This window comes from Mus pahari, chromosome 3, assembly GCF_900095145.1.
Source record: "Mus pahari chromosome 3, PAHARI_EIJ_v1.1, whole genome shotgun sequence".
In the NCBI taxonomy this organism is placed as follows: domain Eukaryota; kingdom Metazoa; phylum Chordata; class Mammalia; order Rodentia; family Muridae; genus Mus; species Mus pahari.
This window is the reverse complement of record NC_034592.1, coordinates 148,055,775-148,071,318: the sequence shown is the minus strand read 5'-3', so window position 1 is coordinate 148,071,318 and position 15,544 is coordinate 148,055,775. Positions and strand designations below refer to the sequence as shown.

Below are 15,544 nucleotides of genomic sequence, written 5' to 3'. Positions count from 1 at the left end.
CTGGAACTCACTTTGTAGACCAGGCTGGCCTCGAACTCAGAAATCCGCCTGCCTCTGCCTCCCGAGTGCTGGGATTAAAGGCGTGCACCACCACGCCCGTCTCTTCTGAGCATTTCTAAGTGCCCTTTCTGCACCAGGGTCTCCGACATACACAGAAATGAGACCGATGCTACCCTTGCCGCCATCACCCGGACTTCCAACCCCGAGGCTTGCTTTAGAGACTGAACTGTTAGGCTCTGTCAGACCAGCCTGGCAGAAGCCATCACAACAGGGAGGTGACCCTGACAGTAATAGGATAAGATCATCATCTTCTCTCCTAAACCTTTCTCAGCTGCTAAAATTTGACTCATGTTTCTTTTTTGAAATTAAATTATCTATTTATATTTGTGTGTATATGTGTGACTGCATGAGTGCCTCAGGTTCTGACTGTGGATGTCATGTGACCAGCGCCCAGTGCCCCTGTGCTACGCCTTCTCCCACACAGTGTACCTTCTACCCGTGAGCACGGACACGCCTTCCCTCCCTTCCCTTCTTTAGGTTGTTTTGTGTTGTGCATTTTGTTCCAGCCCCGAGAAAAGTGACCACCCCTCCTTCCAGGGGTGCTTATTAACCTCTCATTCTCCACCTTCTCCTATCCACATTTCTAACCTCTTATCCTAACTGTTGTCCATCCATCTGTATCACCATACAAGTGCTCGTCAACGATCCACGCACCCATGACCTATCCAGCCACCCAGCTCATCGTCCAGCAGAATTGCTCACGGATCCATTCACTGGAATATGTACGCAGTCCTGACCCACCCACCTAGCCATCCATCCATATGCTTATCCAATGGCCACGACCCATCTGACCACCCACCCGACCATCTCCAGCTCCACCACGTCTGAGAAGGGACTAGGGATGATGTCTGAGAGGTGTACCCTTGGGTGATTCCCGTCACGCGGCTGCAAAAGTGTCCTGGTTTGCTCTCGGATGCTGTGTGAAAACACTGGCCAAAAGTAACTTAGGGAGGGAAAGGAGGTATAGGGCTTAAACTTCCGGGTCACAGTCTGTCACTGAAGGAGGTCCAGGTGGGAACCGAGATGAAGACCACGGAGGAACTTGGTTTCCTGGCTTACTCTCCATGGCCTGCTCGGCTGCCTTTCTTACAAAGGCCACGCCCACCTGCCTAGGGATGGCACCTCCCACCACCAGCTGGCTCCTCCTCCATCAATTGGCAACTAAGAAAACACCTCCAGACATGCCCACAGACCATTCTCATCTGGTCAGTTCGTCCACTGGGGCGCTTCCCAGGTGACTCAGGCTATGTCAAGTTGAAAGCTGAAGCTATGACATATTACCATATATCACACGTGATCTTACAGGACCACTGTTGCACATGCCTTCCTTTGTCTATTGAAATATTCTGTATTGCAATGTGGAATCTAATCAGGAAGTATCTCCCATACTTGCTGACAGTCTTCTGTTGCCTGATCTTCTATCTCTGAGGCTCTCATTACACCTATCTCCTTCAGTGTGGCTCCAGGGATCATTGGATATCTGTCAGATGGGCATGGTCCTGCTCGGCGAGCCTGAGCCTTGAGCACCTCTCTGATGTATGTCCTGCTCCTTATACTGACTCCTTAAACCTATTTCCTATCCTCCTCAAAGCCCTGGCAGTCCCTGCACCCCTGGCGAGCACGAGCCAGCTCAGTGTTTTTTCCTAGTTTGTTGAGCAGGAGCTCGTCCTGGCTGGTGGCTTTCCTGGAGACAAGCTGCTCAGCTGTCTGTTCTTGAGCAAACCCAGCCAGTGGGCTCGAGTTCCTGGAGAGAAGTCATATATGATACTGCCTTCTCACAGTGACTGACGCCCAGACTTCAGCGCTCATGAAGGGTTGGAACACTGCAGGTCCAGAGCCTAGTCACCATTTATTTGGGGCTATCTTTAGCCTCCTAAACTGCCACCTCTTGCTTTCCCCGTTGAGTCTGACCTAACATCTTTGTGACCAACAGTTGAAATATATTGACTTAACAAACCATTGGCTTTTACCAACCCGAAAGCTAAGCTAAGCATCTGAGGCCGGTGGCAGAGGTCGCCTAACTCTGCTGTAACCCACCCACCTGATACTCCTGCCAATGCTTTTTGGAAAAAAAAAAATGTCTGAACTTATGACTGTCTTTGATCTGTTGTGACGAGTCTTCATAAACCTGTCACCGTGCAGGAGAGTGGAACTCAGAGTGATCTAACGTATACTCCTGGCTCATGGCCACTTGTATTTATTTGGCTGCAGAACAAACTACCTCGTGTGTCCTTTGAGGTAAGAGCTGTGGGTTTTGTTTTGCTTTAAATGACAACATCCCTAAATCCAGCTTCCCGGAGAGAACATGGCTCAGGTTTGGCCCAGGAGATGCAGGTACCGTGTGCTGCCGGCGACACCCCTCCCCACTTCACTGAAGCCAGTTCAAGTTCAAAATGGATTTTATTATTTTTGCAACTTGAAAAGCTAACACGTGGAAGCCTAAACAACAGTTAAAGGTCACCACACTCTTACGACGTAAAATGTAAACGTGGTTTTATTGAATGCCTTTATCCATCATGGCCGAGTACCCTTGCCTTCCCAGAGTCCCCTCTCTCCTACAACACAAGATGGCGGCATAAGGCACGCACACTGTCCACATGACATCAGTCTTTCCTACAGCCCCACACCGCCTCCCTCGCCAACACCCAGAGAATGATTGATTGTCCCTGAAACACAAACTGGGTACTCACCACCCCAAACCAGACCAACAGCCGAGAAACCACAGCACAGGGACCCGTGGGTAATGGGAGTAACGGGTGCAGTCCATAAATTAAAAAGGAGAACAAGACGAGCCGGGTGCCCTCATTTGGATCTCTGGGTTTCATAGCAAGAATCCGACTCTCCGTTCCCCAAGGGAAGAGGACACTTCTGAAATGGCCGTGGAACATGTCCCCTAGGCATAGGGCCCCTAGCTAGTTTCTGATGTCTAGGGCCCTCATGGTATGAGATGACAGGGGCCTGGCTGGTGGGTGGCAGGCGGTGGTTGCGACCTGCACTGCTATAGATACTCCAGTTCCAGGGCATGCCTCAGAGCCTCCAGGTCAGCGTGACAGGATATCCTCCAGAAAGGCATGTTGTGCTAAAGACAAAAAGCAGATGGTTACACATGCTCAGACAAGGTGCCCAGCCAGCCTAGAGGGTCCCTGACCACTTCGGCAGGGCCCTGTGCACCCAGCAACCCCAGCGAGGCCTGAACTCTCTGCTCTCTCAGAGCTCGGCAAAATCCTCAGGCAGGTGTTAGTAAAACATCCAACAGGAAGCAGAGTGAGGCAGCCTCTGTTTGGGTGGCAGTAGGTGGGTGTCATGGGGTGGGGGTGGGGGCAGGAGAACAGTGTAGGTTTCACAGGCCTTGAAGGGTTTCCTGCTGTGTTGGCAGCTTCAGTGCAGGGGAGATATGACAAGAAGGGCATTCCTGGGCCAGTGAAGGCCTCTCTCTCTCTCTCTCTCTCTCTCTCTCTCTCTCTCTCTCTCTCTCTCTCTCTCTCTNTCTCTCTCTCTCTCTCTTTCTCTCAGACAGGGTCTCTCATTGAACCCAGAGCTCATCTAGATTGGGCACCATCTTTCATCTTTCTCTACCCCTGGTGCCCCTCTCCACTTTTTTTTTTTTTTTAAAGAAAAGAGGGAGGATTTTATTTATTTATTTTATATACAGTATATGAGTACACTGTAGCTGTCTTCAGTGATGCCAGAAGAGGCCATCAGATCCCATTACAGAAGGTTGTGAGTCACCATGTGGTTGCTGGGAATTGAACTCAGGACCTCTGGAAGAACGGTCTGTGCTCTTCACCACTGAGCCATCTCTCCAGTGTTCCCCCCCCCCTTTTACTTTTTACATAAGGTACAGATCCTCATGTCTACACAGCAGGCACTTCAATGCCTGACCCATCTCCCTGTCCTGTGTGGTGCAGTCTTTTTTTGTTTGTTTTTTTGTTTGTTTGTTTTTTGGGTTTTTGTGTTTTTGTTTTTTTTTGTTTACACACGCATTTTTACTCATTAAACAATGATTATTCTACAGGTTACAATTAGTTAGAATCTAATATTTATTAATTCTTTTATACATAACCCCTAAAATCCTAGACCTGCTTACTCCTCTCCAGGCTATGAGCTATTGTCAGGAATTTTCACTCCAGGCACTGGAATCTCACAGAACACTATCATCTTAAATAGCACATGCTGACTCAGAGGCATCTGCATATTTGCTGATTACTTTGCTCTTTTCTCTCTCTCTCCTTTTTTTTTTTTTTTAAATAAAGATTTATTTATTATATGTAAGTACACTGTAGCTGTCTTCAGACACTCCAGAAGAGGGAGCCGGATCTATTTATGGATGGTTGAGAGCCACCATGTGGTTGCTGGGAATTGAACTCAGGACCTTTGGAAGAGCAGTCAGTGCTCTTAACCACTGAGTCACCTCTCCAGTCCCGGTGCAGTCTTTTTTTTTAAACAACTTTTATTATTTATTTATTTATTTATTTATTTATTTATCTTATTTAAAGTATGTGAGTACACTGTAGCTGTCATCAGATCCCATTACAGATGGTTGTAAGCCACCATGTGGTTGCTGGGAATTGAACTCCTGACCTCTGGAAGAGCAGTCAATGCTCTTCACCACTGAGCCATCTCTCAAGCCCCCCTGTGTGGTGCATTAAAAGTTAGAAATATACTCTTTGAAAAGAATAATTCCTGCAGCCCTTCTGGCATCTGGGCATTGATCTTCCCTGAGGCCACTCAGTCCTGACCCGCAGTAGCAACGCCTTTATAGGTACTCTCAGCTTCAGCTCATTTCCTGTTAGAACACATTCGCCCCGCTCCTGTCTTGCCTTGCTAACCCTGTTTTCCACTCTCTGCTTTACACACACACACACACACACACACACACACACACACACACACACACACACACACAGAGCTCTTGTCACTCCCTGTCAGGTCAGGTATGTCCTGGTCCCCAGGCTGTGTCCGGCTGAGTGGTGAGGACAGGATCTTGTGTCTAGAATGGTGGGTAGCATAAAGTAGATGCTCAGCTAGCATAACCCTCATGCTGGCGGGAGCACCTCGTGCCAGGAAACTAGGGAACAAATGGAAATGGAGGGAGACTGTGGCAGCTGCCAGCCATAGACCAGAGCACCTAGGTGAGATGGGCGGGCCAGGCCTGAAGTCATTTTGTTAGGGAGAGGACTAACTGTGGGCAGCCTCCTGGGTGCCTGGCTTCTTCCAAGCTTTCCCTCTGAGACCCTAAATACATTTGCATCTTTTTGGGACTTGTTAAATGGCAGCAAGGGGAAAAAAGCAGGTCCCTGAATTAAGCTTCATGACATTAACTAGGAGCTTTCCTGGCCTTGGGGTGGGGAGTGGGCGCTCTCTGGGGTGCTGTTGACAGGGCCAGATCCAGGGTCCGGGCAGCTGTTTCTTTTCCAAGAGGTCCCTGTGCTCTGCTGGAGGCCGAGACCGCAGCTGTGGGATTGTCTTTTCATTAGCCTAATGCTGCCTTTATTAGCAGAGAAGAGTTCTTGGAACCTGCCGCCTCCGAGCATGACATAAAATGCCCTGCACGTGCACTGGTCCTGCTGGTCCACAGTGTCCCAGGGGTCTGGAACCAGGCCAGGCTGCCAGGGGCAGTGGCCAGGGCCACAAGGAGGATTTGTGAGAGGAAATTACTCAGGATGCTTCAGGGATCTGCAAATGGGAGCAGCCTTGGAGAGCAGAGCCTGAGACAAGGCGCAGGGCTGGTGGGCTGGGGTGGAGGGGGGAAGGGGAGAAGAGGGGGAGCAGGGGGGGAGAGGGAGGAGTGGGGTGGGGCGAGCAGTAGGCATGCTGCACAGAGGTCCTGTTACCTTTTTGGCTCCTTGCTCTTCCTCCACCCCGTCGCCTATCACAATGTAGACAGCTTTGCGGCCAAACCTCTGCATTATTCTCTCGAAGCAGCTCTCCTTGCCTGCATGGAGATGGGAGGAAGGAAGGAGACCATGGCTGGGAGAGCTCGCAAGTGGTGGGATAGTATGGGTGGCAGCTGTCCAGGGAAGGAGACCCAGGGCCGCCACCCCCACCCTTTCACGAGTTCAGCACTGTCATTAGTTATACAAGTGGGTGGCCAACTCCAACCACCCAGATAATTTGAGCAGCTTGTCCCCAGGAAGAGGCCGAGCAGGGCGGAAGGCAAGTCCCTGTCTATCTACGATGCTGCCATTTGGGCCTTGGCATTTCACTCTAACAGAGGACTCAGTCTTGCTTTTAGTCCACAGTACTGCAAACCCAGACCCCAAATGCACAATGGTAGACATGTTTATACCATGACCAAGTGTGGTGGTACAGGCCTGACATTAGCTACTTGAGAGGCTGAGGCAGGATTCAAAACCCAAGTTTAAAGCCTGCTCAGGTATAAGGGGGCTCAAGGCCAGCATAGCCAACTTAGTGAGACCTGATCTCAAAATAAGAAGTAAAAACAGGACTGGGGTATAGCTCAGGGACAGAATGTTTGTCTAGAGTGATCGAAGCCCTGGGTTCAATTCCCAGAACCACAGAAAATAATTATATTCTTATTTTGCCCCAGTAAGAAATCTAGGAAAGAAAGATGACTTAGCTGGTAAGAATGCTTGTTGGGTAATTATAGGGACCGGAGTTCAGATCCCAGCATCCACGTAACAAAATGGAAGGGTCCCTGTACACACCACACATACACACACACACACACACACACACACACACACACACACACACGTACACACACACGTACACACACACATGCACACATACATACCAAGTGCACACACATGCACACGTACACACACACATGCACACATACACACCAAGTGCACACACATGCACACATACACACCAAGTGCATACACACACATGCACATACACACGCACACACACACGCTCACACATGCACACATACATGCCAAGTGCACACACATGCACATACACACATGCATGCATGCATACACACATATGCATGCATACACACACATGCATGCATGCATACATGCAGGAATCTACTGGTAGATGCACATCTGCAAGCAGGCAGGGTAGCTAGGGCTTGCTGGCTGCCAGCACAGTCTAAATAAATAAGAAACAAATAAGTTCAAGGCTCAAGTTCGGGGAGACACTCTGATTCAAAATGGAAAAGAGGGAGAGTGAGAAAGGCGGCCCCCTATATCCCCGGGCCTCTGCCTGTGTAGGTATGTGCATGTCCATGCACACATGTGAACATATGTCACACGCATGCATCACACTGACACATACAAAATAAAAGAAGGAGATTTAAAAATAACTAAAGCTACAGTCATCTCAACTAACTAGAATTTGTGAGTGTGTGGGGGGGGTCTACACATGTCTGCTCGTGTGGGTATGCACAGGTACACATGCCCTCGCAGGTGCTGTAGAGGTCAGAGGTCAATGTCAGAGGCCTTCCTAAATGTCTGTCTGTTGTTTGAGACGGGGTCTCTCACTGAACCCGAGTTCTCCAGTTTGTCTAGGGTGGCTGTGTGTGCCTGCTCAGTGTGGGGGCTACAAACATGTACAGTCATGCCTCGCTTTTTTTCCCCTTCTTTCTTTCGACAGGCTCTCACTATGTAACTGTCCTACACCACTATAGCTGTCCTGGAACTTGCTATGTAGACCAGGCTGGCCTTGAACTCACAGAGATCCACTTGCCTCTGCCTCCTGAGTGCTGGGATTAAAGTCACACACTACCATACCCAGCCATGCCCAGCTTTGTAAAGTGGGCCCTGGGTATCAGCTCAGGCCTCATGGCGTACATTTAGTGCTCTACCCACCCAGGTCTCCCCAGACCTGGGCTGTTTTTGTTCTGGTACATTTGGGATTTAAGGATAAAAAGTGAGCTTCCCCACGAGAAAAAGAAAGCCATCACTCCTTGGAATCCCCAAGGGACTCAGCAAGGCGCTGAGCGTAGTCAGGGCTGCCGCTTCCCGTGCTCCACGTCTAATCACATTCTTTGGAGGGCTGTGAGGGTCGTCTGTGGCCTGGGCGAGGGTCCCTTACATGCCCAACCCCAGCCCAGCCTACCTGTCTTGGTTGCGCTGTAGATGTTCTCGATGGGGAACACGGAGCCCAGACCGTACAGCAGGACCTTGGCCAACGCAGGGATCAGTTGCGTGGTGGTGACCAACACATTGACACAGTTGGGTCTGGGGACAGAAGTAACTTTGTGTCAGTCCCAAAGGTACTATCAGGACAGTCCTGGTGTCATGGGTTAGGACAGGATCTGGGGGTGGTGTGGGGGGTGGCTGGGCTACCTTCGGGGTGGGGGAGTGATGTCCAGGGACACTGTAGCTGCTTCTGGCCTAAGGCTGCCCCACCTTGGTGTGAAGTGGGGTGGCTCCTTCCTTATCCGTTCATTTATATGTATATGTTTTTGAGACAGGGTCTTACTGTGACGCTTTGGCTGGTCTAGAACTTGCTCTGAGGACAAGGATGACATTCGGCTCATAGAGATCTTCCTGCCTCTGACTCCTGAGTGCTGGGGTTAAAGGTGTGCCCACTATGCCCAGTTTCTTTCCTTACTTAGAAGCAAGAATGTATTGTAAGCGTGGCAAGCTCGTTAGCTACAAGGTTCCAGGCCATGTGACGTGTGAGACTGCTCTGGTGAGGACGGGGTTCCACGAGACAGCACAGGGCAGTCCTAATCTTTTTTCTTTTTAATTTTTCCTTTTTTTTTTTTNGAACTCAGAAATCCGCCTGCCTCTGCCTCCTGAGTGCTGGGATTAAAGGCGTGCGCCACCACGCCCGGCTAGCCCTAATCTCTTGAAAGCTCTGAACCCGGAAGACTACTGGGGAGAACATCTCAGCTCTCAGAGCAGGTGCCGGAGCAGGGAAAGCAAGGGCGAGAATGGAGATGTCACTACTGTGCATGGGTGAGGGGTGGCTACTTGCCGAGAGTTGATGAGGTTGAGGGCCTTCAGGGAGTGGGTGAGCCAGAGGTCAGTCAGGGCCTCCAGCTCGGCGCGCAGCTGCAGCCACGTCTCTCTTTTGGGAGCACCTATCAAGCCTGCAGGAAAGGCAATAAAGAGGACATCCTGGTGTTAGGAAGAGCCGAGGGGAGTTAGGGAGCTCCAGACAGAGCACTCAAAGGCAGCTTAGCTTAGCCACTCTGCCTTCAGAACATCCACCTGTCTACATAGCCATACACACACACACACACACACACACACACACACACACACACAAAATGTCCGTCTGTCAGTCTGTCCATCCACCACCCATCCATCCATCCATCCATCCATCCACCCATCCATCCATCCATCCACACATCCATCCATCTACCATCCATCAAACCCCACCCACCCATTCATTTATCCATCCATCAACCTATCCACTTATCCATCAATCTACCTACTTACCCACCCACCCATCCATCTATCCATCATTTCAAGATCTTCTTCTATGTGCTTGGATTCGTACTGGGGTTTAAACCATTAAGATGGACACGGAGACAGAGCAGAAGATACTACTGGCCAACTTTGCTGGGCTCTTGATCTGCACAGAGCATGTGCTTTTAACGAGACTTCCTTCTTTTCATCTTTTCAGGAGCCCATGAGGTGGGCACTGATTGCATTTCATCTTTTAGGTGAAGAAGCAGGCCCCACAAGGGGTGGACACACCTGCTTAGCACAGGGAGGAAGTCAGGGAGACAGGACTGACAGCCGACGCCCTCGATGTTTCTAAATTGTCTCTCTCAACTAGCCTTCAGCCTCCTTAAAATAAAGTCCAGAGTCTCTGGGCGACCCTGTCTCGGCTGCCAGCCTCACCTCCCTGCCAGGGCTCCACTGTCTTTCTAGTCCAGCCTCAGGGCTTGTCTTTGCTCCCTGAAACACTAGGTTCCTGCCTGCCTCAGGACCTTTTCACGCTCCATGGCAGATCCTGAACGTTCACTTCTCACCTTCCTCATCTTTTATCCAGCTAAGTCCTCTACCCAACGTCTAGGGTCAAGTCCCTCCAGGGTGTCTTCTCCCGACATGCAGACCTCTTCTTTCCAGGGCTTTGTGCAAGGATTTAAAACAATGAGCTCATGAGCCATGGTGACGCACACCTTTAATTCTAGCGCTTGGGAGGTAGAGGCAGGCAGATTTCTGCGAGTTTGAGGCCAGCCTGGTCTAACAAGTGAGTTCCAGGACAGTGAGGGGGTTAGAGAAACCCTGTCTCAAACCAAACCAAGACAGATATAACAACGATGTGATCGTGGGCTTGATGCCTCCTTAACCCCCAGGTTGTCTACTCTAGCAAGACAGGGTCAGGAGGGACTTGTGGGGGTCATAGGACCACCCTGTGTGATAAGGTGGCAGGCACATGCTTGCTGTTGAGGCAGTGCTGCCCTGTGTCAGCCCAGGTCACACATTTGTAATTAGTTTCAGACAGCTGCTCCAGGGACAGCCCTTGGTCCCCAAACTGCACACCCAGCGTGGCTTGGAGGGACCATGGCCTTCCCTGAGCAGTAGCCTCAATGGGTGGTGGTGGTGGGCCCAGGAATCTGTATTCTTCTAGGAACAAATGTAATCGGCCACCAGAGTGGTTTCGGTAGTGTTAAGAGGACTCCATGGGGACCCAGCGTTCTGGTACAAGATGTGTCACTCACTGGGTGACATCCAGGCAGCCCAGAGTGGTTGGCAGACATTTGTAACCACAACATCTGGGAGGCCAAAGCAGAAGGACCTCTGTGAGTTTAAGGCCGGCCTGGCTACATACACCAAAGTAGGAGTAGGGAGATGGCTTGGTAGCTAATGTGCTCACTGTGGAAGTGTGAGGACCCACGTCTGCATGCCCAGCGTCATGTAAAAAGCACCAGCCCATGACCACAGTGATGGAGAGACTGAGGCAAGAGGGTCCCCGGGCCTTGCTGGCCAGCTAGCCCAGTCTAACAGCAAGCCCGGGCTCAGTGACAACCCTGTCTCAAAAAACAAGGCAGAGGAAGGATTGAGGAAGATACTAGACATCAGCCTCCCGATGCACACCTACATATGTGCCTGCATGTATGTACACACACACACACACACACACACACACACACACACACACCCACCCCTCAAACCAAACAGCTCACTAATATTCTCGCATTCATATATCTTCCAGAACCTTCTGAAGCAGTGCCTGGCCCACAGCAGGGCCTAGAAGCACCTGACCTAGACTCCTCTGTTCTCCCCCCTCTCCTCTGTCACTCACCACCCACGTTGTTGCGGTAGGTGTTGTACATCTCCTTCACCCGGCGGTAGCGGAAGGCCAGTTTCCTCATCCAGTCCACGCCGCCATGAACACCTGTACCCAGGCACAAGCTGGCCCCTGGCGCCGTGCTGTGGAAACCATCAGTGGAGAAGTTGTATGTGCTGGAGAGACAGGACAGGGTGACATGAGTGGGAGGAGACTCAGGTCCCTGGGCCCACGATAGGCTTTGGGGTATCCATGGGTGCCTGGATACACTTAGGGTGTGTCTGGAGGGGGGACTTCAGCTTTCACTGGGTTCCTAAGAAGACTGCATGCTTGCTGGAGCCACGTACACGCAAGGGCCAGACAGAGGCCTTGTTTCTGTCTTTGGGCATCAGAGTGAACCACAGGCTCCTTGGGGGAACTATTACTGCTTCTGTACACAGTAGCCAAAACTGAACAAGCCTCCGTCTTTTCCCTGTGGGATTCCAAGGGCCAGTGACCTGTGCTTACTGGAGGCCAAAGTGTTCAGAACCTTGAGTCTGACATCTCAGTGCTCCTCTCTCTTCCCTTCATCCAAACAGGATACCTCAAGTGTGCTCATTACAGCAACCTTGAAGAGGACTAAGTAAACCTTGTAGATACTCCTGAAGCAACTCAAGCAGCCACAGGATCTTACAGATGATGACATCTATCTTTCTATAACCAATCAGTCATCTCTTTATCATCTACCACCTTTCATCTCTATTATCCATTTTTGATCATCTACCTACCCATCCATCCATCCATCCACCCACCCGTCTATATCTATCTATCTATCTATCTATCTATCTATCTATCTATCTATCTATCTATCTATCTATCTTCATCTATTATCTACCTATTCATCATCTACTTATCTACCAATAATAAATCATCAATCTTTCTATCAATGTTCAATCAATCGTTTATTATTTACTTTTCATCTATCGCCTATATAACATTGAGCAATCAGCTAGTCTATCTACCTATTATCTATCTATCCATTTATTTATCAACTACCAGCTATCTATCACCTATCCATTTACCTTTCAACCCTCAATTAATTAATCCTCAATTAATCTGTCAATTTTCTATCTTTCTATTATTATTCAATCAATCAATCAGCTTTCAATTATCTCTCTGTAGCAATCTATCAGTCATCTACTTATGACCTATTATTTATCATCTATCTATCTATCTATCTTTTTTTTTTTTTTTTTTTTTTAATTATATGTAAGTACACTGTAGCTGACTTCAGACACTCCAGAAGAGGGCATCAGATCTTGTTATGGATGGTTGTGAGCCACCATAAGGTTGCTGGGATTTGAACTCGGGACCTTTGGAAGAGCAGTCGGTGCTCTTACCCGCTGAGCCATCTCACCAGCCCCCTCTATCTATCTATCTATCTATCTATCTATCTATCTATCTATCTATCTATCTATCTATCTATACATCCACATCCATCATCCATCCATCTATCCATCATCCATCCATCCATCTATTTATCCAACATCCATCCATCCATCCATCCATGCATCATCTATCTACCTACTTACTTACCTATCTCATGTCAAAGACAACAGAGTGGCCTCTCCTTTGAGTCTTACTCTTTCCCTAAATATCTTTCTCTCTGTCCGACTCTGTGCTGAAACCCTGAAGCTGAGCAGACATGTCGTGTCAGTGGGTAAAGAGCCTGCCTCACGAGCCTGAGCACCCGACTTTGGATCCTCCGCACCCATGAAACATGCAGAGCATAGAGATGTCACCTCAGGGCTGGGGCCAGGTGCTTCAGTGACAGAGACAGGAGGATGCCTGCTTGCCAGTCCATTTAGCTGAGATAGTAAGCTCAAGGTTTACTGAGAGGGTCCGTATCAAAACTAAGTGTGATAAAGGAAGACATGTAACATCTGGCATTATACACACATGCACAGATAAGCACAGCTGCACACACTAAAACAAATAACAAAAAGATCCACGTTGGCGCATCCTGAAATTCTTTTCTATGGTAAAGATGGGAGTCCAGTTTGACCTGCGTGGAGGTCCCCAAGTGGGAGGGAAACTCCTCGGCCCCAAATCCTTACCTTAAATCCTGGCCATTGTCATCGGATGAGACATCATCCACGTGGATTTGGTCACAGTCCTTGTGGAAATGTGAAAAGACCAAGACGTGCCAGTTAGTCTGAAGTGGAGCTGGTATTTTGTTGTTGTTGTTGTTGTTTGTTTTTTTTTTTTTTGTTTTTTTGTTTTTTTTTTTTTTTGAGACAGGGTCTAATGTAGCCCAGGCTAGCCTTGAACTCGCTATGTAATGGAGGATGACTTTGACCTTCTGATCCCCCTGCCTCCACTTCCTGAGTGCTGGATTGCAGGTAAGCAGCACCACCGCTAGTGACAGACCCAGGGCTTCCTGCCTCCTAAGCAAGCACTAACAACTGGGACACATCCCAGCCTAGGGGCGTTGGTTTTTAAGAGTGTGTTTCCTGGGCTGGAGAGATGGCTCAGCAGTTAAGAGCACTCACTGCTCCTCCAGAGGTCCAGAGGTCCTGAGTTCGATTCCCAGCAACCACACGGTGGCTCACAGCCATCTGTAATGGGATCCGACGCCCTCTTCTGGTGCGTCTGAAGACAGCTGCAGTGCACTCACGTACTTTAAATAAATCCTAAGGAAAAAAAATCTAAGCTGAGGGTGGTTGAACTGTGGAGCTGGCCTTCTTGGGAGTTGGTCTGGGTTTTGTCACTAAAGACCTGAGGTACTGACGGCTTTTGCTTTGGCTTCCACATGAACAAGCCCATGGTCACAGGAGCGCTATCAGGTGAGTGGCCAGCTCAGCTGGGTGAGCTTTGCACACGTAAAGGTGATTGACTAAGGTGCCATTGGGCGGGAGGGGTGGGGGGGACTCCAAGGCTCCGCAAGACTCTAGGAAAAGTTACCTTGGCCATCAAGCGGGTGCTATTCAACCTTCACAGCGCAGGGAGGTCTGTCCCACCTAGGCGCTAACCTCGTCAAGTCACTGTCTGCCCCACAAGCCACGAGCACCTGCTCTGTGCCTCAGTTTCCCTTCTGTATCAACAACCACATGTACCCGAGGGTACCGTAAAACAGGATGCACGGAAAGTTCTATGGAGAGAGCTGTTCTAGGACAAAGGAGTATGTCAACATCCAACTCCTGGACTGGGGTAGTAAGCTCTTCCAGGAACGAACTTGTAAGCTGACCTGGGGTCATGGCTATATAGTCCACTCTATGTTGCAAAGTGTGTGTGTGTGTGTGTGTGTACACGCACTCCCACACTCAACTGTGTAGGTATATGTGGTAGCTAAAGGCTGGTGTTGGGATAACTCTCTTTCTTCTTCTTTTTTCTTTTAAGAAGAATTGGAACTTGGATTTAATTAATTAACTAATTAATTAATTACTTTTTATGGGCATCTGTGTTCTGCCTGCATATGTCTGTGTGAGGGTGTCAGATCCCCTGGAGCTGGAGTTAGAGAGTGTTGTGATCTTCTATGTGGGTGCTGGGAATGGAATCTGAGTCCCGTGGGAGAGCAGCCAGTGCTCTAACCACTGAACCATAGCTCCAGCCCCTCCCAAAGTATAGCCATCATGTAAACCAAGGGGACCTCTTTCTGAGTTCCAGGTACCATGTCATTTGGAACTGAACTTTGGCTGTGCCCTGGGGCCTGGAAGTCCACCTTGCAGTCTCTCCTGTGGTGCCCTTTGGCTTGGTCTCACTGTGTTTACTTGGCGCTTGGGGACATCGGAGTTTGAAACTTTTGCTTCTTAGCCGTCCTGCGTGAAGTAGGGTCCAGGACCCATCCTGACACTCTGGTGAGTTTCATTGTTCTCTTGAGACAGCCTAAGTTGGCCTCTAGGTCATTGTGTGACCAAGGCTGACCCAGGTCCTCCTGCCTCCACCACCTGAGTGCTGCGAACACAGGGCAGGCCTGTGCTACCACAGTTCATTTATGTGGTACCAGGGATAGAAGCAGGGCTTTGCGCATCCTCTGCCAACTGAGAGGCATCCGCAGCACCCAACAGTTTGCATTTACAGTGCAAGGCTGACTTCACAGAGCCAGGTTTGGAGAGAATAGCGTGAACGCCCTCCTCTCTCTGCCCTGCAGAGCTGGCACAGGATGTCTGCCTGAGCACCCTGCAGGGGTCAGACAGCCCCCACCCCAGAGCATCCCTGATGTCAGGGGAAAGGCACGTAAAGAGGCTCTGCTTTTCTCATTTGTGAGGGATTGTCAGGGGCGCTAAACTGTGACACCAGGCGCGATCACATTTCGGACTTCATAAAACACCACGACGCTCGC

General features: G+C 49.7%; 1 protein-coding gene across 1 annotated transcript in view; it reads right to left on the bottom strand.

Moving 5' to 3' along the window:
* Window positions 1-2,507: 2,507 nt before the first annotated feature.
* Eya2 (EYA transcriptional coactivator and phosphatase 2) overlaps window positions 2,508-15,544 on the bottom strand; it is a 169,394-nt gene continuing 156,357 nt past the window's right edge. The window contains exons 11-16 of the mRNA XM_021193000.2: window positions 13,320-13,378; window positions 11,239-11,399; window positions 8,956-9,070; window positions 8,089-8,210; window positions 5,895-5,995; window positions 2,508-3,139 (exon numbers count right to left, since the gene is read on the bottom strand). Of these exons, the coding sequence (XP_021048659.2) occupies window positions 3,059-3,139; window positions 5,895-5,995; window positions 8,089-8,210; window positions 8,956-9,070; window positions 11,239-11,399; window positions 13,320-13,378 (639 nt within the window). The 3' untranslated portion in view covers window positions 2,508-3,058. The remainder of the gene's footprint in view (window positions 3,140-5,894; window positions 5,996-8,088; window positions 8,211-8,955; window positions 9,071-11,238; window positions 11,400-13,319; window positions 13,379-15,544) is intronic.